Source organism: Corylus avellana, chromosome 6 (assembly GCF_965113065.1).
Source record: "Corylus avellana chromosome 6, dhCorAvel1.hap1.2, whole genome shotgun sequence".
Taxonomy (NCBI): domain Eukaryota; kingdom Viridiplantae; phylum Streptophyta; class Magnoliopsida; order Fagales; family Betulaceae; genus Corylus; species Corylus avellana.
In genome coordinates this window covers 17,057,235-17,080,601 of record NC_142495.1, presented here as the reverse complement: position 1 = coordinate 17,080,601, position 23,367 = coordinate 17,057,235, and the positions used below count along the sequence as shown (strand labels likewise).

Here is a 23,367-nt window from a genome sequence, read left to right as displayed (position 1 = left end):
CCGGAAGGGTTTAAAAAAAAAAAAAAAGGTGCAAGGGAAAAGGCCAAAGGCCCAAAAAGGGTGAGTGGAGGGGTTTGAAACTTTGAACTTTGAAGTGCCAATCTTTAAGAATTGAGCGCAAATGACAGAGGCTTTCATCTCTCTCTTCTCAATTCTAGAACCCTTGCAAGAAATACAAATACACCAATGAATTGAAAGCAAAATGCCACAAGTCACAGCCCTCCGCCTCCTCTTCCTCTCTTCATTCCCTCTTCTCTCCCCCCTTAAACCCTCTCTCTCTCTCTCTGTCCTCTCCAATCCCAGACCCCGCCGCTCTCTCTTCACTGTTCTCGCCTCTAAACGGCACCGAAGGGATCCTACCCAGTCTCCAAATCTTGCTCGCAGAAACAGCAGCACTCTTAGGGAGAGCAAAGAGGTTCCGATGGACGAAACTGAGCGTGTTGGATTCAATAAGAGAAGGGCCGAGGGCAAAGACAAGAGTGATAGGCCCCGGAAGAGCCTGCAGCTGAAAGTGCGCGAACTCAACCCTGCCAATACCATAGCTTATGCGCAGGTATATTGGTTTTGGCTTTCCTGGGTTTTCTTTGTTTGGCATATTGTGAATTTGGGTCTCTTTTAATATTTTTCATGGAGTGGGGTATAATTCAATCTTTTTGGGTTTTGTCTAATAGTGGTTTTTGTAAATTAGATTTGTTTGAGCTTTTCGTTTGAGTGGAGGATAGCCAGAAATTTTACTCAAAATTTGTTTGTCACTTTAGGTTGTGGTGTTCATTTGACAACGGCAATCTGAGATATATGGATTTTGGATAAGCTCATGCTGTTTTATAGTTAATTTGGGTTCCTAGTGTTAGTTGTGGAAAATTATGTGAACTGGGATTGTTGCCAATGAAAGAAGAACCAGGTTTGTTGGAATTTTTTTTTTTTTGGGGGGGTGGGGGGTAGCAAAACGTGAGTGGAAGTGTAACATTTTGCTAGCTGATTTGAATTGTGGGATTTGATCAACTGGGCTACTATGAACTAATTTTGTGGTTACTTGTTTTTGGGTTTCATTCTCTCTACAAATTTGATTTTCCGGCCTTTTCATTTGAGTAGACAGTACTGAAGATATTATCTCATTTGTATTTGTGGGGATTAATCAATGCCATTTCTTGAAAGTAATTGTTGGATTGATGAGATATATTTGTAATAAATTCAGTTGTCTCATTGGCTTGTGATTCTGGCGTCTTTTTATTTATTACAGATATTGGGGACAGGAATGGATACTCAAGATACATCTCCTTCAGTCTTGCTTTTTTTTGACAGGCAAAGGTTTATATTCAATGCCGGAGAGGTAAGCCTGGAGTGACATTTTCCTTAGGAACTCATTGTTATATATTTTTCTCTGTTGGTGTTATGGACTTAATTTTTGCTGCTTTAGTATACGTTTATATATGGTTCATGACTACCGAAAATGAGTTCATGGATTCTGAAATAGTGTTAGGTTATTGTTTGGTGTTCTATGAAATTGAAATTAAGGTGGTGCTTGTACCTATATTTTTAAGATATAACTCTTCAAAAAAAGTTATTACATGTAAATGTGTGGAATTTTATTCTCTTGATTTATAATTCTCATTGCAGGGATTGCAACGGTTCTGTACAGAGCATAAGATTAAATTATCAAAGGTATGAGATGTCTGGAAATTTCATTCTTTTCTTCTTTTGTTATAAATCTATATATAACGTTGTGGCGTCCCACATTGCCTGGGTATGGAGATGTAGATGTGCTTATATGTATATTTACACCCTTCATGACAACAACGCGTTTTAAAGCTATGATGGTCACGATCCCCTCAGAACTCCGCAGTTAAGCAAGCTTATGCGAGAGTAGTACCAAGATGGGTGACCTCTTGGGAAGTTTGGTTTGGGGGAGCCAAAAGCTAACAATATTGTGTCATTTGGGGTGGGGCATTACAAACGCGTTCTTCAATTTCAGTTGATGAAAATGATAAATTACATCTTTTAGTAGAAATACATTTAATGTTTTGAGTTTTTCTGCAGATAGACCACATATTTCTCTCTCGCGTTTGCTCAGAGACTGCAGGTGGACTTCCAGGTTTGTATCTTCATATATCAGCAACAATGTTCTATCTATAGTCATTAACTGTAATTCAAATGCATATTAAAACCGAAGAAAGTGTTTTACTTGATACTATAATGCCTTCAAGCATTAGTAAACGCAAGGTAGTGCAAAGAGATGTTTCGGTTGGCCCCCTGATTGCTCAAGTTTTACTTGAACTTTGCAGGTTTGCTGTTGACTTTGGCTGGCATGGGAGAAGAAGGAATGTCTGTGGGTATCGGACTCACTTATACATACACACTCGCACACACGCATCCCTATCTTTCCAGTTAATATTATTAAATTGTGCTCTGCAATGCCAGCTTATTCTATTTTAAAGAATAGTTGTTGTTCTGAAGGTCAATGTTTGGGGTCCATCAGATCTCAAGTATTTAGTTGATGCCATGAGGTCTTTCATCCCAAATGCTGCTATGGTTAACACTCGGAGCTTTGGGCCTGAACTAAGTTCTGTTGTTGCCGCTATGCCCGATTCAAGTAAGTCTCTAGATCCCATTGTTCTCATCAATGATGAGGTTGTCAAAATATCAGCCATTCTCCTACAACCAAATTGCGGGGAAGGGCGGCAACTCTTGAATGAAGAGCCCATCTCAGAAAAGGGTCTGGAAGAGACGATGGATCATATCACAAAACCACTTAGTCCAGACAGTAGAACTGGGTCTGCTATAAAGCCTGGTGATATGTCTGTAATATATGTCTGTGAATTGCCAGAGATCAAGGGGAAATTTGACCCGGCCAAAGCTATTGCTCTTGGTCTTAAACCAGGCCCTAAGTATCGTGAACTGCAACTTGGCAACTCAGTGAAGTCAGATCACCAAAATATCATGGTGGGTTCCAAATGCCATGAAGTCGATTGATTAGAAGGCTCTTGTCTATCTTTAAGTTTATCTTAAATCTGTTATTTGCTCTATAATTTGTAGATTTATTTGCCTTTTTGTTTAGGTTCATCCAAGTGATGTAATGGGTGCTTCTGTTCCCGGTCCCATTGTATTCCTTGTCGACTGCCCGACAGAGTCTCATTTGGAGAAGTTATTGTCTATACAATCTCTCAGTAGTTATTATGCAGATCACTCAGGCAACCCGCCAGATGGTTCTAAGACTGTTACTTGTATCATTCATTTAAGTCCTGCGTCTGTCATAAGTAGTTGCAATTATCAGAAATGGATGAAAAGATTCGGTTCAGCCCAACATATCCTGGCTGGACATGAAAAGTGAGTCTTTTCTTATTCAAAGTCTTTGTGGTATGTGCTTTCATACTTTGATTGACAGTTCTCTTCGGTACTCGTGCATTTGCAGGAAGAATGTGGAGATTCCAATTCTAAAATCAAGTGCAAGAATTGCAGCACGACTTAATTATTTGTGTCCTCAGTTTTTTCCAGCTCCAGGTTTTTGGTCTCTTCAGCAGCTTAATTCCTCAGCACCAGACTCCATTGCTTCAAGTGAGGTTTGTTGCAATATATTAAGAGGCTAATGATCATTATAAACTCTACCTTTTAGGAGTTGATAAGTAATTGGGCCCACTGAGTAGTTGATTTGGTTTCCTTTTATCAGGGTCCAGTTTTGGAGCTACAGGAAACAATTTCTGCTGAAAATCTCCTCAAGGTATTAAATATTGATTTTAGTTGGCTTTTGTAAGAAAGAAAAAAAAAAAAAATTACTAGGCTAAACTTAGTAACCTATTCGTTGATATTGCAAATCCCTCCTCTTTCTTCCTGCTTATATGCAGTCCATTCTTTTTTCTTCTTCTGAAATTTTATTGTTTTATTTTTCCCCAATCTTCTATTCAAATTGAGTAGTTTTTCTATATAATGTTACAAAGTTATACATTTTCTTTCTTTCTTAAATGCTGTTTGAAGCTTTACGAGGAAAGAGGACTACCGCTGACTGCTTATGCTGTGTATATTGAACTTCTGGCCCCATCTAATTTTTATACTAGAAAGATCTGATGTAGTTTAACCTTTTTTTTTTTTTTACAAACTAGACTGCATATACAAGCATAACTCCAAAAGTTGTCTCACATTGAGGTAGGAAAGGAATGTCAATTGAGATAGTCAAGAGAGAATTTTGAGGGTTATTAGGAAATTGGTTATGCTCTCAAGAAGTTGAGATCATTTACATAAATTCTCTCGTGTATCCATTTATCAAAATTTCCTCAATCTATTCTCTTTATGTATGCTTGGGTATAGAATGTTAAGCCTTCTTTTTGAATTCTTTTATTTATTTATTTTTCATTTTTGTCATCCCAATTATGCCAGGCTCGGCTTGTTCTGCAATGTGGGCTGATCTGCAAATACTTTTGTGAGAGTGTCTCAATGTTTCTGATCCCATATAGAATAATAATTTTTTTTTTTTTTTTGTATTGAACAGTTCACTTTGCGTCCTTTTGCTCATCTTGGGTTGGATAGATCTGGTATTCCAAGTTCAATGTCTCCCTCAGAAGTCATCAATGAGTTACTGGCAGAGGTTCCAGAAATTGCGGATGCTGCCCAACATGTTAGTCAGTTGTGGCATGCGTTGAGAGAGACAGAGGGAACATATCCTATGCAAGATAATCAAGTTATGATGGTTGAAGAGCCATGGTTGAATGAGAATACTCTTCCTAGTTGTTTGGAGAATATAAAGAGAGATGACTTAGAGATTATTCTTCTTGGGACCGGTTCATCCCAGCCGTCTAAATATCGAAATGTTAGTTCAATCTACATTAATCTTTTCTCAAAAGGAGGTGTGCTCTTAGATTGTGGTGAAGGAAGCCTGGGACAGTTGAAAAGAAGGTAATGCCATACAAATCTTGATATGCATGTTACTTTTACTAAAAGAGCTTTCAGATTCCCTTCTAACACATTGGTTGATATGCCTGGAGAACAGATTTGGTGTAGAGGGTGCTGACTATGTTGTGAGAGGTCTACGGTGTATTTGGATTTCTCATATCCATGCCGACCATCACACTGGCTTGGCAAGAATACTTGCTCTGCGACGTGATTTATTGAAGGAAGTGCCCCATGAACCGTTACTGGTTATAGGGCCAAGGCAGCTTAAGAAATACTTAGATGCATACCAACGACTTGAAGACTTAGATATGCAGTTCCTTGATTGTAAGCACACTACAGAGGCTTCATTGGATGCTTTGGAAAGCACTACCAGATCAAGGACGGGTCACTTTTCTCCAGGAAGTCCAATTAATGTTGAGGATATGAACGATAAAAATTCAGATGGGTCAACTGGACAGGGTATAGATTGTACTCTCTTTGCTAGAGGATCCCGTATGCAGAGCTATTGGAAGAGACCGGGTAGTCCAGTTGACAATGGCATGGCTTTGCCAATCCTAATGAGGTTGAAGAAAGTTCTTAGTGAAGCCGGTTTGGAGGCCTTGATTAGTTTCCCTGTTGTGCACTGTCCACACGCATTTGGTGTTGTGTTGAAAGCGGCAGAGAGAACCAATAGTGTTGGAAAAGCGATACCAGGGTGGAAGATTGTGTACTCAGGTGACACTAGGCCCTGCCCAGAACTGATAGAAGCATCTCGTGGTGCAACAGTTCTTATACACGAGGCAAGTTATCACACAAATCCCTGCTTCTTTTCTGTTTAATTGATATAGATTACAGAATTTATTTTCTTCCAGATAACATGATGCAGTGTTTAAGATAGGTATGTACATTTTCGGACATGTCTAACTGATAGTTGTAGACATTTTGATGCTTAAATCGAGATAGAAAAAGGATTGAAGGAACTTTTTACAATAATTGGGATCATGGTTGGTTGCAGAGTTAACTTCATTAAAGGATTGAAGGCACTTTTTCTATAATTAATGTAATTATACGATGTTGCTTTAGGCCCTAGTGGCATTTCAGCTGGTTGCAGAGTTAACTTCTTTAAAACTTTTAATGGTTGTTTAGGCTATTTCATAATGGGGGGCTTTCATCACATGATGCTAACAAAAAGGATTATATGTTATTCATGCTTATTTCAAAATGTATTGTGGGTGCTGATTCAGCTTGTTCAATTGGGTAAAATTAGGATAAGATGACAACAATTGACCGGTTCTTCTCGTGAACGTTGCAGGCAACTTTTGAGGACGGCATGGTGGAAGAGGCTATTGCAAGAAACCATAGCACAACAATGGAAGCTGTAGAGGTTGGGAACTCTGCTGGTGCTTATCGCATTATCCTTACCCACTTCAGCCAGAGATATCCGAAAATTCCAGTATTCGATGAGACACACATGCATAAGACATGCATTGCTTTTGACATGATGAGTGTTAATGTAGCAGATTTGCCAGTACTTCCAAAGGTTCTTCCATACTTGAAACTGCTTTTTAAAAACCAGATGATAGGTGATGAGTCAAATGATGTTCTAGATGCTGTAAGTGCAGCATCATAACATTTTTTTTTTTTTTTTTTTGATATTATAAAATTGGCTTTCCTCTTTTCTTTCAGTAATTTGCAATCTCTTATTTTTTGGAAATCTATATCTCTTGCCGATTGAGTGGGATTTCTGTAAATTGATTATGCATACACTTGCTAGTTGATCCCTTCCTACTAGGATCCATAATCAATTAGACTGTTGAACATATTTTTGTGTTAAGTGGGTCGATCTGATAAGGATGTTCTATTGCCAATTTTTGCTTGACATGGGCCGATTATGTCTTATGACTGATTCTCAAGCCAAGACCACTAGGATTGCACTTATAGCGGATGCATTGAGAAAAATGAGAAGATATAAAAGAAGGGAAGGAGGGATAATAATCAGCTTGAGAAGGGATTTAAAGGGAAAATAAAACTAGTTTAATTACAATTTATTTCACTAAATAATTGTAATTGTACTTGAGTAAGTTGGGAAATTTCTTAGGTTTTTTTTTTTGGAAATTTAGTCATTGGGTCACTCGAAACTAGTAGAAAACTCCTTACCGTCAATTTTTGTTAACTTCTGTTAGTCTACTCAAAACTCACCGTTTTATTTGATTAAAATATTATTTTTTATTAATTTAATTTAAAAAATTCGATCTTAAAAAAATAAAAAATAAAAAAATTTGAAGGGTGGCCTGGGGTGGCCGCAAGCCACGCCAGGGGTGGTTCGCCCCTGGCGTGGCTTGCGGCCACCCCCAGGTGGTTTGGGGTGGCCTGCGGGCCACCCCAAACCACCCATGGGGTGGCTCGAGCCACCCCTTGGGTGGCTTGGGGTGGGTCGCGGCCACCCCTTTCCACCAAAGGGGTGGGTCGCGGCCACCCCATGGGTGGAGGGGTGGCCTGCGGGCCACCCCAAACCCCCAAGGGGTGGCCGCGAGCCACCCCAAGCCACCCAAGGGGTGGCTCGAGCCACCCATGGGTGGGCGAACCACCCCTGGGGTGGCTTACGGCCACCCCATAGGGGTTGGGGGGGTGGCCAGAGGTGGCACCGCCACCCTTGGCCACCCTTCAAATTTTATTTTATTTTATTTTTTTATTTTATTTTATTTTTTTTAAGATTGAATTTTTTTAATTAAATTAATAAAAAAATAATATTTTAATCAGATAAAACGGTGAGTTTTGAGTAGACTAACGGAAGTTAACAAAAATTGACGGTAGGGAGTTTTCTAGTAGTTTCGAGTGACCCAGAGATTAAATTTCCAAAAAAAAATACTCAGGAAGTTTTTAATAAAAGCGCGTTTACCTAAGAATTTTAAATATAATTTCCCTATTTATTTTGATTAATCAAAACTCCATTTATTTCTTATAATTGCAATTGACCTAGTGAAATTAAAGTCATACAATTTACTGTAATTCACTATCTCTTGATTTTTGAGTTCCCAACTTAATTTAGTACATTTAATTTTAGTAATTCCTTACTAAAATATTTTGGCCAAAGGTTCAGAATAACCGATTCCCATTAAATTTATCTCAAGTGAATATTTCATATCTTTTTGATAAAAAATGATTATGAATTTCATCTTAAGGAGTAGTGTTTCCACAATATTATATGTAATCACTTAATACACTGAGATAAAAGATATCACTAGAAAAATGTATTGAAGTGTCATCCACTTTACGTTTTATTTCACATTTCTCTCATAATTGAGAGTCAATATCATAAACAATGGCTAATTCAAGTTATTCATATTGATAGTAGTTCATACAATAACAACTCACATGATCCAGTTCAGTGCATTGTAATCAATCAAAAGTCTCAATTCCATGATCAAAAGAGATCATAATGATTGATATGTTAGTCTTATGAAATGGAATACCAAATTCTATTATCGACTACAAACTATAGTTTATACGTTTCAAGGATCCCTTAGCTAGACATTTTGTGTGATCTACTAAGGCTCCATTTGGGAGTGCGTTTTTTAAAAAATAATTTGTGTTTTTAAACCAAATCGTAATTTTGGAGTATTTGGGATTTCGATTTTAAAAACGCAAATTTTAAAATCGTGGAAAAATCTGCGATTTTTATAAGCTGACTAGAATGTGCTTATTTGAAAAAGTGCGAATTTAAACCAAAATCACGATTTCACTTAAAAAAATATTTGGGGCAATATTTATCTATTTGATCATGAAACCGCAATTATACACTAATGTTATCAAAACACTCAATTGATAAAAAAATACTTATTAACATGTTTTACCAAATTTTAAAAAGTAGTGATTTCAAAAACGAAAATTTTAAAAACGCAATTTTTAAATTCGCACTTATTGAAATTGGATTCCCAAACGGACCTTAAGGTGTGCGGGTTTCAAAATTTTCCCCATTTTTTTTAAATACCTCTATAATTCTTTTAAAATCAAATTTTTACTGCCTTCATTTTTTTTTTCTTCTTAATTTCACCCCTCCATCTAAAATCATAGTTCTATTTGTGTGATAATTTCATTAACACACTTAAAACACATTCAATATAACTTACGAACTATATATATATATCCTACGAGGGCCTTATTGAGATGCTGAGGTTATTATTATTATTATTATTATTTTTTTGAACCAACAAATTCATCTTCATTCAAATGGAACATGTCAATAAATTGACAGAGCCGAAGCTCTACAAACATAGAGCACTAAGCTCTAAAGTAATTACATTAGAAATACTATCTAGGACTTCCTCAAACCAGATTTTATCTTCCTCCTTTTTGGTAGCAGCTTTTGCAAGCCCATGAGCTGCACGGTTTGCTTCTCTTGGAACATGGTGGATAGTCCAACTCCTCAAAGTTCTCAGAACTTCTTTTATATCTTCCACTATATGCCCATAACTCGCTCCATTCAACTCCATACTTGTAATGACCTTAACAATTATCATTGAGTCACCCTCCAACTCTACTGAAGGTAGCCCAAGATCTTTACATAAATCCACTGCATGACAGGCCGCAATAGCTTCTGCTGTAGTAGGCTCAAAGGCCCCTTTAATACTTTTGCTTTGCGCTGCACACACCTGTCCTAAATGATCCCTGATAACCACACCAACTCCCATACATGGTAGTCTAGGATTAATCCCTGCATCCCAATTCACCTTGTAAGCTCCCAACATTGGTGGTCTCCACCATTGCCTAGATACTTCACATATCACCTCATCAGATTGGGACTTCTTATTTGCCAGTTGATACTGTTGGAGTAAATCTCCAGCTGCATAAACAATTTTATTTGGGTGTGAAAACTCCTTCCCATATAGCACATCATTCCTCCTTTGCCATATACCCTTTGCTATTAAAGCAAACACCTCCAGATTCTCTTCTTTGCACCGTTCCATTAAGTATTCCATCAGAGCCATAAAATTGTCCCCCACACACCGGCTCTTTTGTATTTTCCTATCCCCAGCACCCCATACATCCTGCGCAGCTGGACAGTCCCATAAAGCATGAGTCACAGTTTCCACCTCTTGTTTGCAGAACTCGCACATATCTTCCAAAAGGACACCTCGTTTTTTCAGATTTGCGTTTGTAGGAAGAATCTCATTACATGCCCGCCACAAGAAAACTTTTGCATTGTTTGGTATCCCTAAACTCCAGATTATCTTCCAAACAGAACCACAACCAGACATATTCGAACTCTCCCCCTTCACTGAAAGTTGTCTCCCCTTCTCCAAGTGGTAAGCGGACTTCATAGTAAATTCCCCTATTGTTGTTGCTTGCCAAATTAATTTGTCTTGTCTTTGATAACGACTAAGAGGTAGACCACTGATAATTGCTGCTTCCTCCTTCTCAAATACTCTATTAATAAGTCCCAAGTCCCATGTACCTGAGTTAGAATCTATTAAAATTCTTACCTTAGCATCTTCTGGTAATATACGGCATTGGGATTGGAGTTTGAACGAACTTGGGCATGGGATCCACTTATCCCTCCATACAGACACCTCCTTCCCATCACCAATTCTCCATAGTAAACCAGCTTGTAACAGATCCTTTGCTGACAGAAGACTCCTCCAAGCATAAGATGGCCTACCACCTAGTTTAGCTTCCAAAAATGACCCCTGGTGATAGTATTTATCCTTAATGATACTGGCAGCCAAACTGTCCGGATTTTTCAGCAGTTGCCAACACTGTTTTGCAAGGAGGGCTTTATTGAAACAAGTGAGATCTCTAAACCCCATTCCTCCTCTTGATTTAGCTAGCCCCTTTTTTTCCCAGCTCATCCAGTGGATCTTCCTCTCATTCTCCTTATGTCTCCACCAAAACATTTGCATCATCTTGTTTATCTCCTTACAAATCTCTTTTGGGAGGAGAAAAATACTCATGCTATATCTAGGAATAGCTTGGACCACCGCCTTCAATAGTATTACCTTTCCGGCCTTCGATAAGAATTTTACCTTCCAATCAGTGACTCTTTTCTTCACTCGATCTATTATGCCATGAAACTCCCGAATGCGAGACTTTCCCACCAATGCCGGAAGCCCGAGATATGTGTCATATCGTTGTGTAACTGGGACCCCTGACACATGTAGAATCCAATCCCGATCCACCTGAGGAGTATTTCTACTGAAGAAGATAGTTGTTTTGTCTTTGTTTAATCTCTGACCAGATGCTTTTTCATAAATACCCAATACCTCAACCAGATTATGCCACTCATTTCTGTTGACCTTACAAAATATCAAGCTATCGTCTGCAAAGAATAAGTGGTTGAGTCTCATCCCCTTAAAGGAGGTAGGAACTCCCCTTAATAGACCTTGTATCTTCGCCTGTTGAAATTGGGCACTTAACACCTCTGTACACAATATGAAAAGATACAGAGAAATAGGATCCCCTTGTCGAATTCCCCTTGCAGGCTAAAAATTTCCAGTAGGTGTTCCATTCACAATAATAGAATAACTGACACTTGTGACACATTTCATAATCAACTCTACCCATTTATTAGCAAATCCCAATTTTTGCATCACCTCTCAAGAAAAACCCACTCCACCCGGTCGTAGGCTTTACTCATATCAAGCTTCAATGCCATATAACCCTCTTCTCCCCACATCCTAGAATGCATAGTATGAAGAGTTTCGTATGCTGCTAAAACATTATCTGATATAAGTCTACCTGGGATAAAAGTAGATTGGTTTCTCGAAATAATTAAAGGTAATACCACCTTCAACCGGCTCACTAAAACCTTTGAAATAATTTTGCACAGCACATTGCATAAGCTAATTGGTCGAAACTCCGTAACTTTAGAAGGCATTTTTTTTTTTGGAACAAGCACAATATGTGTAGCATTAACCATAGGTTCAATATAGCCACACTGGAATTTTTTTTTGACTATTGAACATACCTCAGTGCCAACCACAGCCCATTGTTCTTGATAAAAACAAGCCGAAAAACCATCCGGTCCAGGTGACTTTAGCGGCGCCATTTGGGTTAGAGCCTGACTTACTTCTTCTGACCGTATATCTTGCAAGAGTTGCTGGTTCATTTCTGGAGTCACCTTCGCAGCTACTGCATTCAAACATTCCTCAAAACCCGAAGGAGATGAGGTTTGAAACATGTCCTGGAAATAGCTCAAACAAGCCCCTTCAATTGCTTCTGGCGTAGAATGCACAGTCCCCTCTACATCAGTAATTCTTTCTATCGTATTTACCCTCTGTCGCAAATTAGCACACTCATGGAAAAATTTAGAATTTTTATCCCCATGCTCCAACCAAGCCTCCTTAGCCCTTTGACGCCATTTTGTTTCATCTTGTTCCATAAGCTCATTTACTTCCCCTTGAATCCCTCTAATCAGCCCCAGATCCTGTACCCCCTCTTCTCTTTGGAGACCATGAAGTTGCTTTCTTTTACGGTCAATGAGCTCATCATTAGGATTTCGATTTTCTTTGGCCCACTCAGTTAGGGACTGTCTACTACTTTCCAGCTTCTCCAGAACATTCCTCCAATCATCCACCGGTTTATCTTTCACCCTCCATACTCTTCTTATAATTTCCTTTTGAGCTGTATTCTTTTGCCATGCAGCCTCATATCTGAAACGTTTTCTCCTACTCCTTCTCCTCATGGTTTGACAATGAAAAGAGAAAAATAATGGGGCATGATCAGAATTTCGTGATGCTAAAACCTCCATCAGCTTTGCTGGATACCGATTCTGCCATTCCACATTTGTCATAGCGCGATCAAGCCTCTCCATTATAAACTGGGCACCCTCCCTTTTATTACACCAAGTGAACTTTGGCCTAGTAAAACCAAGGTCCATTAACCTACAGTACTCCACTGTTTCTTGAAACTCTTCCATTTGTCTTCTTGATTTTCTACTTTCCCCAAATTTTTCAGATTCCTCCAGTATATCATTAAAATCCCCCATACAAAGCCATGCAGAGGGTGAGAAAGACCTGAGATACCGTAACAAGTTCCAAGATTCCTTTCTTTTACACACATCCGAATGCCCATAAAATCCAGTAAAAGTCCACTCTTGCCCATTTTGCTCAGTAACTACAGTAGCATTTATATGCCTTCTACTATAGTTTTTGAATGGTAACCACGATATCTTCCTTCCATAACAACGCCAAGCCACCACTTCGTCCCACACTATTCACCACAAACACATTCCCAAATCCTAACCTTGCCTTTAAAATCTCCATTCGATAAGCTTGTAATTTAGTTTCCATTAAAAAAACTAAATTGGGTCTCTTTTCCTTTACCAATCGGCAAAGATCACGAACTGTCCGTTGGTTCCCAATCCCCCGGCAATTCTAGTTCAGTATACTCATAATTCCTGGCGGGGCTGTACATCAGCCACCGCCTGTTCAGATGTGATAGCAATCTCCCCATTCACCTTCCCTTTTTTCGCATAACTCCTCTTCCCTGCTCCCTTCTCCCTATATTCAAATTTTCACTTCCCCAGAACTAACTCTGGCCGTAAACTTTGTTGCTGAGTCACTTTCGCATTAAGTCTAACACGTTTCTTCCAAGTTGGGGTATTCTGGTCCTTCCTTATATTTTTATTTTCTGCTCCTTCAACCTTTCCTATATTGTCCCTCCCAGTTACATCAACAAACCCACTATGCTCAACCAACCCACTGTATGGTTCCATATTCATAGAAACCGGCCCAGATATTGTTCCAAAATATTTAGGTGAGTAATCCATCAGGATATTCTCCTCATTCAAACCACGTGTAATATCTCCTTCCTTTACACCCTCTGTTTTTTTTGAACTGCCCCCACGGTTATTTTCTTCATCCCCCATCAGCACTATTTCCGCATCTTTAGCACGTACAACACATGTTGGACCATCCTGCATGGATTCTCCTTGATTCGTGCGACGTGTTTCAGTTTCGGAACAGTTCCCTTTGCTAGAGTCCTCTGATTTCTCCGGCGATCTATGCCCTACATGGCCAAAGAACTCCCTATCTACGGAGTCTGTAGGGAATTCCTCCGCCTTAGAGTTCCTCCGGGGCTCTTCTGCACGAAGCAACACCCCCCACGGTTTCATCTCCCCTTCCGTGCTCATCCTCCTAGGCCTTGCTTCTGGACACCCTTTATCTCCATGCACTATCCGCCCACAATTAAAGCAAAATATTGGAAGCTTTTCATATTTGAATGACACCCAAGATGACTTCCCTGATAATTCCAGCACCCTCCCTCGCTCAAGTGGCTTTGTTAAGTCAATGGATACCCGTACTCGGAGACATCTACCCCACCCAGCACCCTCGCCCGCCACATCAACATCCTCTAATGCACCAAGAGATTCGCCTATTTTCTTCCCCACTCCTTTAGTCATACAAAAAAGAGGCATGTCATGTACTTGCACCCAAAAAGGTGAGTGTTGAAAGGCCATCAGAGATGGGGAGATGCTGCCATCAAACTCATTAAGCACCAATATTTGACAATCAAACGACCATGGCCTCCCTTCCATCACCCTCCTTTTGTCTGCTTCGATCTCAAATTCAAACAACCATATATTTTCCAGTATTTCCTTAAAAACCACTCTTCTCACTGTACGCCAAATGCGAGATAGTACAGATTTAAAAGCTTCCTTATTCACCCTCTTTCCTGTCCACACCCTCCCTATTAAATAGTTTTTTCCTTTGATCTTTGTTTCATCAATCTCTCCCTTCGAAATTTTTATGCCTATCTTCTCTCCCTCCAGTAGAGAAATCTTACCACACAGTGTTTCCAACTCATCTGTCATACTCCTTCGTGAACCTCTCGCTGTTTTCCTACCTCTCCTCCTCACTCGGAAACCGATGGGAGACTAAACTCTCAAACCTAGTTGCAATTCCTAACGAAACTCTAGAGAGAGACTCAATGAACATAAAATCAATAACAGTTAATATGTGTCATACGTATGCCGAGGTTATTATTTATCGCCAAAGCTTTATCATTTCTTTTCTCTTTTGTCTATGGCATTAGCCAAAGATCAATATACCTATTGGCTATGAATCATGCCTAATAAAGCAGAGGTTATTAGTTTAAATCTCACATTCTCTTGTGTGGACATGTCAATATATATTGTATTTCAATTTTAAAAGAAAAAAATTTCATTAAAAATAAAAAAATAAAAGACAAACAATTTAAATTATTTTTTCTACCAATCGTTAAAATAATAAAACATAAAAAAAAAAGAAGAAGAGAAAAATACAATTAATCTCTTAGATGACATTTAGTCTCTTCAAATTACAATTACGTTCCAAGTTTTATCCTCCATTAGCATCTGGTAAGGTGCACATCATCACGTGTGATATTTTTTATTTTAATGTAATACGCAAAGGGAAAGGTGTAATTTATAATGGAATAATAAATTGAAAGCATAATCTAGATATTCCAACAGAAGTGGGCCAATGTGAGGATGTGGTTCAACCCGGAATAACCATACCCGGTGACCCATATAAGTGCCCCGACAATGGTGCGTGACTTGGCGCACAGGCACAGCAAACTTTCAACGTATACCACACGGGTCACCTGCGGACACGTCTCTGTTTTTCTCTCTTCCTTCCTTGCCCGTAGCCTGTCCGTACTCTCTGTTCCTCTTCCACGTTTCCAAGCCTCCTCCCAAATCTCTCTCCCCCCCTCTCTCTGTCTCTGTAACCGAAAAGCCCTAATTTTGAGCAATTCTAATTTCTTCAATTCCATGCACAAATTCACACCAAGCTAAAAATTCGGTGATTTAAGTTATCAAATCGCTACGTATTCTGTGGGAAAGTTCTCCGACTTTGAACAGCTTTGATTAAATCAGTCTTGCTGATTTAGAAACTTGGGACCCTCTGGTTCCCGAATTGGGCAATTCCAATTCTACGGTTCTCAATTGAATTGAAATTGAATCGGATCGCCTTGGAGCTAGAGCAATTTTGTAAAAATTAAGGGGGGGTTTTCTGAACGATTCTACGGCTTTTGAATTGAATTTGATCGGTTTGGAGCTCAGTTTTTTTTTGTGAAAGTTAGGGTTTTCTTTGTGAACTGGGGGGAGATGGATTCGAGCCGGAGAGCGGTGGAGTCGTACTGGAGGTCTCGGATGGTCGACGGGGCCACGTCGGACGAGGACAAGGTCGCGCCGGTGTATAAGTTGGAGGAGATCTGCGAGCTGCTGCGATCGTCGCATGTCAGTATTGTGAAGGAGGTCTCGGAGTTTATTCTGAAGCGGCTTGAGCACAAGAGTCCGATTGTTAAACAGAAGGTATGAATTGTGTGTGTGTGTGTGTGTTTTTTTTTTTGTTCTTTTTGATTGGTGCTTTTGGATTTGGGATTGGGTAGATCTGGGCCTTGAAATTTGATGATTTTTGTTTTGTTGCTTTGAAAATGTGGGAAATGGAGAACAAGTTGTTGAGGATGTGTGGGGGATAGAAGGGGAATTGGGATTTTGAGCGTTGGGTTTTGGGTTGATTTTTTGGTCACTTAAAAATGAAGGTGTCATGGCAAGTAATGCAAAATATGCAGTTTTAGATCTCTCTCTCTCTCTCTCTCTCTCTCTCTCTTGCTATAATCTAATCTGCATAAGATATGTACAGTAATGTAGGAATCTTGTTCTACTATATATTGTGGGAATCGTATGAATTAAAGCGTTTTTTATGGGTATGTGTGTTCTGCTTGTAATAATTGCATGCAAGTTCATTATTGCAAATGAGGCAGCAATCCTTAGAAGGTCGAAGTGGGGTGGATGAAATCCCGTAACTATCTTATAGCTTTTCTTAATTGCTTGTGATTAATAGGCTTCCATTTTTATTAGTGACTCCAATTTGCAGAAGGGCCGTTAGTTTGATAGCTTTTGGCCCCCTTTTTTTTTGCTTAGGTTGTGAAGTTTAGTAGGGGTTCCTAGACTAGAAAGATACATAGATTTAGATGGATGACTCTGGTTATAATGGTTGCAGATTGTTACGGAGAATTATGATTTTGTAAGAAGTATTGATACTATTAGGCTGAATTAATGTGCAGGCTCTAAGATTGATAAAATACGCAGTGGGGAAATCTGGTGTAGAGTTCAGGAGAGAAATGCAGAGACATTCAGTGGCTATTCGCCAGTTATTTCACTACAAGGGACAATTGGATCCTTTGAAAAGTGATGCACTTAATAAGACTGTGCGGGACACTGCTCATGAAACTATATCTGCGATTTTCTCTGAGGAGAATGATAAGCCAGCTCCTGCTGAAGATCTTAACAAAAGAATACAGGGGTTTGGAAATACAAACTACGAAATTCCATCGGAAGAAAAGAAATCATTTCTTAGTGAGGTAGTAGGTCTTGGAAGTGCATCTATCAAGCAGGGACTTAGTAATTTCACGCAAGGTCATCTATCAAAAAAGAATGAAAATGGAAGTTACAAGAGTCCAAATCTTCGGAGGTCATTGACTATAGAATCTGAGTATGCAGATAGATACGAACCTGTTGATTATCGGAATGAGACTCAGGGTAGTTTTGGTATTTCAAAGAATGTGGCTAGTGGTCCTTGGAACCAGGATTCAAGAGTAACTAAGGTGGAAATAACCAATGGGGATTCCGGTTCAAGTTATAAAGAAAGTAAGACTCGTGAAGAGAGGTTATTGGAGACCATTGTAACTTCAGGCGGTGTACGTCTACAACCTACTCGGGATGCTATTCAGGTTTTCCTTGTTGAGGCTGCAAAGTTGGATGCTGTGGCTTTAAGTCGTGCCCTCGAGTCAAAGCTCCAATCTCCCCAGTGGCAGGCATGTCAATTTTCTTCATATACTCATAGAAGTCAAGGTTTATTTATTTATTTATTTTTCACTTCTATACTCATTCTCCTTTAATATGCTTTGGTTTCTTTATACGTGGCATGAGCAATAACATGTTTTGTGTTTTTTAAGGAAAACTTGGGAGGCATATTATATGATTATGTATGAAATATCTTATGGTTTTTATGGAATTATCATTGATCAGGTTCGCATGAAAGCTGTCTGTGTCCTTGAGTCAATACTGAGGAAAAAGGATGATGACCATTTTTCCACAGTGGAATCTTATTTTAGTGAAAATAAAGATGCAGTTGTGAGATGTTCTGACTCTCCTCAAGCTTCTCTGAGGGAAAAGGCTAACAAGGTAAACTTTTATTTATTTATTTATCAAGTCCTTTATTTGTATCTCTTTTACTTATCAAAAAAAAAATTTATCAAGTCCTGACTGAATGTATTTGAGCTTTGCTGATTTGTGCTTAATTTGCTTGCATGGCAAATTTTATTATAGGCATCAGTCTAAGTGGTCCTTTCGTCTGTGGTTAGTAATTAACATTAATCGTAACCTGGATTTGGTGGGCTTATTTCTTTGCAACTGAGAAATGGAGTATTGTAATGACTGGGAAGTGTTTTTGAGTCTATTTATCTTTCTCCTTGAACCAAGCCAAACAAAAATGAGGCAGGACTTTGAGTATTCTTGAGGATAAGCAACTTACATGAAGGAGCTCTATTACATTCTGCTCTCTGTTATGAAAGGCTGCTCCTTAAGAATTATTGGATTTTTCTTATGTGGCAAACAAAACGCAGAATAACCTGATTCTTCTTAAACAGAATTGTTATTAGGAGGGCGTGGATAAATTTATTATGAGTGGTAAATTGTGCCTTTTGCGCTGTCTTTGGAGGAAAAGAAATGATAAAAGTTTTGAAAACTGTGAGTGGATGGTGGTGTAACTTGATGTCTTTCTTCTTTAGTACTTTTTGTCTGGCCAGCTGCTTTAGACTTTTATAATGTGCTTGATTTTCATGCTTTTCTTGATCTTTTTTTCTCTTTTTAGATGTTTCTCTTGTATACTTCATGTGTACTTGTGTTACACTTTTAATAAAATTTTGATTGCTTATCAATTTTTTTTTTTTTTTTTTTTTTGCTTCACTCATATGAAAAGTCAATTTTTGAGTTTTATCTTCTTGTTACCATGCACAATAATTGATGAACAATATAGAATTGAAAAGAGAGAGATTAAGAGGGAGAAAGAGTCGAGACACGGATTTAACGTGGTTTGGCAATTTGCCTACGTCCACAGAGAGGCGGCTATATTTTTCTCTTAAAGATCTAGGGTTACTACATAACATATATATATAGGAAATCCCATAAACCCTACTTCTACAGATGTATTTAGGAAAACCCTAAACCCTAAACCCTGCCCACTCTATGTGGGCTTTTTCTCATCTTTCCAATATGGGACCGGAGTGTTACACATGTAGTACTGGAGCACTGCATGACGTGGCCTTGACGAGGACGTCAGGAATTTAAGAGGGGGAGTTTGTAACACCTCGGTTCCATATTGGAAAGATAAGAAGAAGTCCACATAGAGTGGGTAGGGTTTAGGGGATAGGGTTTGTCCTAAATACATCTATAGAGGTAGGGTTTAGGGGATTTCCTATATATATATGTTATGTGGTAACCCTATTTTATTTGGAAAAGTGTTGCAATATCTTGAATATTTTTAGTAATAGTTTATTGCAGCTCTCCACCTTCTATATAAGCGATAGTAAGCCCACTTTTTATTGGTCAATAGAACTAACTCCATTTAGAACTTCTTGACCAATTCTTCCGATGTGGAGATACATATATGTAATGGAATGGTTCTGGCAAGATGTTGCTTCATGCTTCATCTCAGTTCCTGTTTGTATTTTGTGAATCAAAATTTAAACATGTACATAAATTGGCCAGCTTTGTGTACATTTGATGACATTTTACTGTAGAGATGTGAACTTCCAATTTATAGCTTGGACTGAAATTCTATTCTTTGATTACTTGGGGAATATTTGTGAGTTGAAATAACAATCGGCACTTTATGGTCAGGTTTTAAGCCTTTTGGGTGGAGAACAGACAGACAGCGTGGCAACTTATACAGAAAAGACTCTGAAGGTTGAGACAACTACTGTTGTTCAAATGCCTGACTTAATAGACACTGGTGACTCAGATGATTGCCATGATGGTTCTACTAAGGATCAAAGTGATCAAAATCTCACCAATCTGTCAATTCCAGCCCCTCTGATTGATGATTTATTTGGAGGTGGTCTAGTGACTGGTGTAAGTAGTAGTGAACCAAATAATGTTGACGACCCCTTTGCAGATGTGTCATTTCATGCTGGTGATGGTGGGGAACATGCAGATGACCTCTTTTCTGGGATGACTGTTGATAGACAGGGTTCTAATGAACTTCTTATAGAAGGGAAGAAAAATGGAACTGAACTATTAGATATTTTTGGATCCAATCTTGAACTTCCTCAGGGGCAGGAAACTCCAAAAAAAGATGTTAATGATTTGATGTCAGGTTTGTCCATTAATGAAAATGCCTCAAACATGCAGAAGAAAGGAACCTCTGTCGGAGCTTTTTCTGAAACTATGTTCTCAGATTCAAATAGTCATTCTAGCCATCAGGTTACTAATGACGCTTTGAGTGGCATGTTGAGTTCTCAAACGGCTGTGACAAATGCAAATGCTATGTTTCCCTTTGGTGCTATGCCATACAATATACCTTCGGGCTTCATGTTCAACCCCGCTTTTTCGTCTCAGCCAATGAATTATGCTGCCATGGGTAGTCTCTTTGCTCAACAGCAATTGCTTGCAAAAATGTCTGAGCTCCAACCCCTTGGGGACATGAATGGCCAAAATGTTGGTGTCGGTCATTTTAGTGGAACTGATGTAGCATATGCTTCGGGCCTTCCAGATATATTCAAACCAAACTTTACAACTCAAACTCCTAGTTCATTGATGAACAGTTCAAAGAAAGAGGAAACCAGAGCATTTGACTTTATCTCGGTAAGCTCCAGTTCAGACACTTGTGTTTTGACTGTTTTAATTTTTTGTATCATGGTTTACTTATTCTTAAGTTGTTAATGATAGTCATAGCAATTGAGTGTGCCCTTGGTTGAAATTTTTTTAGAATTCTTAAGTGGTTTTGGACGGGTTTATCATATAGTGATTGGTTTATTATATAAAAAAAATTCAAAATCAGTCTTTATGGTTTAATTTATTTGCAATAAGCTTACTGTGGTTTTAAAATGTCACGAGAGCTTCCTGTGGTATGCAACAATAACATATTAGTCCATACTATCAAATTTCATAAAAAAACTTGACGGATTCCATTAGTGTACCATGTCAGATCTGATAAAATTACGACATGTGTCAGCCAAAATATAAATTATAAATATATAAAAACTAAACACAAAATAAAAAATAAAAATGAATAAACTTAAAAACTGAAAATTAAAAAAAAGAAAAAAAGAAAAAAAGGAGAGGTGGGGTGTGAAGAGAGGGGGTGCCCTGCGAGCCACCCCCAGCCACACAAAATAACATTCCAATTTCTGAGATGAATCAGCGTCTACCAATGATAGTTAACAATATAGGGATAATCTCTTAATCCTTGGCGGAATCACATTGCATTTGTGTATGGATTCTACATATTTTAGTGGGAAATGAAACCAATTCATTAGATGGGGGGGTCTTGAACATTTTTGTCATCCTTGTCATTGAATTATCTCTTTCTTTACTACAGTTGATTTATGAATTGCTACTAAAATGGATATGGAATTGGACTAGGTTGACATCTTTAGCTTCCAACCTGCAGTAATCTAATGAATGGATCATTTCATGATGTCTTCCTTGATTATGTTGTATCTTGTGTCTGTCTTGTAGGACCATGTTGCCGCAGCTCGTGATCAGAAGAGGGTGCTTTGAATCTTTTGAGCTTATGCTTCATTATAAAAGGACTGCTTTGGGACTTGGATTATGGCTTTACAGCAAGTAGATTGAAGCAGGATATACAATTACAAGAGAGAACGTATTCTTTTCGAATAATGGAACATATGCAAATATTACTCAGACGTGTTTCTGTTCGACTAGGAAGAGGAGCGAGTGGAGAGCATACAGGGATTTTCTGGTAGGAATGGAAGAATGAGAAAATGTTGTGGCCAATTAGTTTTTGAATCTGATTTGGATTGGATAGATGTCTTTCTCCTTAGTAATGTACTTTGCATACTGTTCTGTTATATTCCCCCCTGCCTTCTATTGTTTTTTTTTTTTTTTTCCTCCTAGAGATTACTTGTGGGGGTGCATGCTTTTGAACCCAGAAAGTCAATAAAAAGCACTAGTGTTGTTTAGCTTCAGTAGGCGAGTGGTTTTCAGATTGATTAGTTGGGTCTCGGTGTAGCAAATAAAGGAGAAGGCCAGTAGAATTGTCTCATAGATAATGAATTTGACCTCTGAAAGGAACTTCAATTCCACAGCTATCCAAGCTTTTGTAGGAGGGACCTTGAGTTAAAGAGGTTTGGCGTGATTTGTAGTCGAAGATAAATACAGGTGCGGCGCGGAACGGAATTCGGTCACTCGACTTCTGACTGCTTTTTCTTTGTGGAGAAAACTTTATGATATGAATTACGCATGATATTATAGATACAAGTTAGCACAACTTGAGAACCATACAACAGAGGAGAACCAATGAAACACAAAATAACGAAGAAACTCCATCCCATTCTTCAATCTGACACGTATTACGAACCTCAGCATACTATTAACTAAGTAGTGTCGGTCTGGCAACCTGCAAAAACTCCTTGAAGCAGTTAACTTTATGTTTCATCATGCCCAGTAGATATTCTCATTTCTTGGTTGATTTATGTCTTACATAGAGAGAAGTGGGAAATTCTCAAAAACTCGGAGGGCAGCTTTACCTCCTAGGGTCAACCCTTCTTTCGTAATGAATACAAAAGGGTAGTAAGGTAATTTTCAATTATTTTAGATAGCAAAATGGTAGAAAATTGTAAAGGAGTTGTGATTAATAATAAATAATAATAATAAAAAAAGAAGAGAAAAAAAAAATACTTAAGCCCTTTGAGCTAACTTTTGTATTTAAGTTGGCTCCATAAACTGTTAATTGTGACATTAAGATACATCAAACTACCAATTTGTAACTAAAAAGTTCATCTGCGAGCATCAAGTATTAAAATGGATGGAAAAGTGGTGATATGCCGTGCACATGATCACTTTTGTATCTTTCTTCCTAAAATACTATTTTTGTTCTCCAAAAATTCAAAATAAAATAAAAAAGATTACAATAATATAAAAAAAAAAAAATCCAAACACCCGAAACAAAAAAGGAGGGGGTGACCAAACCACACCAACAGATTATAGAGGTAGTTTTGCCATCCTCTAAAAACCAAAAATGGTGGTTCGACTACCCCTACGATTGTTCTCAGTTTAGTTCTTTTTTTTTTTTTTTTTTTTTAATAACTATAATAAAGGGGCATTCATGGTATTTCAATTATCAAAGTAGAAGTATTTTGGGAAGAATTTGGTCAAATAGGTCATGTGCAAGTCACTTAATCACTTTTCCATCCATTCTAACATCTGATGCTGCAGATGGATGTATTTTCTTTTCATAAAATGATAATTTGGTGTATCTTAATGTCACAGTTGGCAGTTCA

General features: G+C 38.4%; 3 protein-coding genes across 4 annotated transcripts; 2 read left to right on the top strand and 1 right to left on the bottom strand.

The window, feature by feature from the left end:
• The first annotated feature begins 77 nt into the window (after positions 1-77).
• On the top strand, positions 78-6,545 carry TRZ4 (tRNAse Z4). 2 transcript variants are annotated; one of them, XM_088517836.1, is made up of 13 exons: positions 78-553; positions 1,241-1,330; positions 1,618-1,662; positions 2,038-2,092; positions 2,283-2,326; positions 2,455-2,590; positions 2,825-2,940; positions 3,056-3,324; positions 3,410-3,557; positions 3,665-3,715; positions 4,481-4,884; positions 4,979-5,660; positions 6,173-6,545. In XM_088517836.1, exons 1-13 carry the CDS (start codon positions 203-205, stop codon positions 6,488-6,490), a joined length of 2,709 nt encoding a protein of 902 aa, XP_088373962.1. In that variant the 5' UTR covers positions 78-202; the 3' UTR covers positions 6,491-6,545. The 2 variants fall into 2 exon arrangements, with proteins under 2 accessions (XP_088373962.1, XP_059457193.1); XM_059601210.2 differs by having other exon boundaries at positions 2,455-2,940.
• A 2,580-nt stretch (positions 6,546-9,125) lies between these two features.
• LOC148584959 (uncharacterized) lies at positions 9,126-13,311 on the bottom strand. The gene is made up of 3 exons (XM_088517610.1): positions 13,203-13,311; positions 11,825-13,068; positions 9,126-11,339 (listed from the first exon to the last, which is right to left on the bottom strand). The coding sequence occupies exons 1-3, from the start codon at positions 13,309-13,311 to the stop codon at positions 9,126-9,128; spliced, it is 3,567 nt and encodes a 1,188-aa protein (XP_088373736.1).
• Positions 13,312-15,414: 2,103 nt separating this feature from the next.
• On the top strand, positions 15,415-22,053 carry LOC132186707 (ENTH/VHS family protein). The gene is made up of 5 exons (XM_059600724.2): positions 15,415-16,153; positions 16,909-17,658; positions 17,873-18,028; positions 19,745-20,707; positions 21,584-22,053. The coding sequence occupies exons 1-5, from the start codon at positions 15,947-15,949 to the stop codon at positions 21,623-21,625; spliced, it is 2,118 nt and encodes a 705-aa protein (XP_059456707.2). The 5' UTR covers positions 15,415-15,946; the 3' UTR covers positions 21,626-22,053.
• Positions 22,054-23,367: the final 1,314 nt, after the last annotated feature.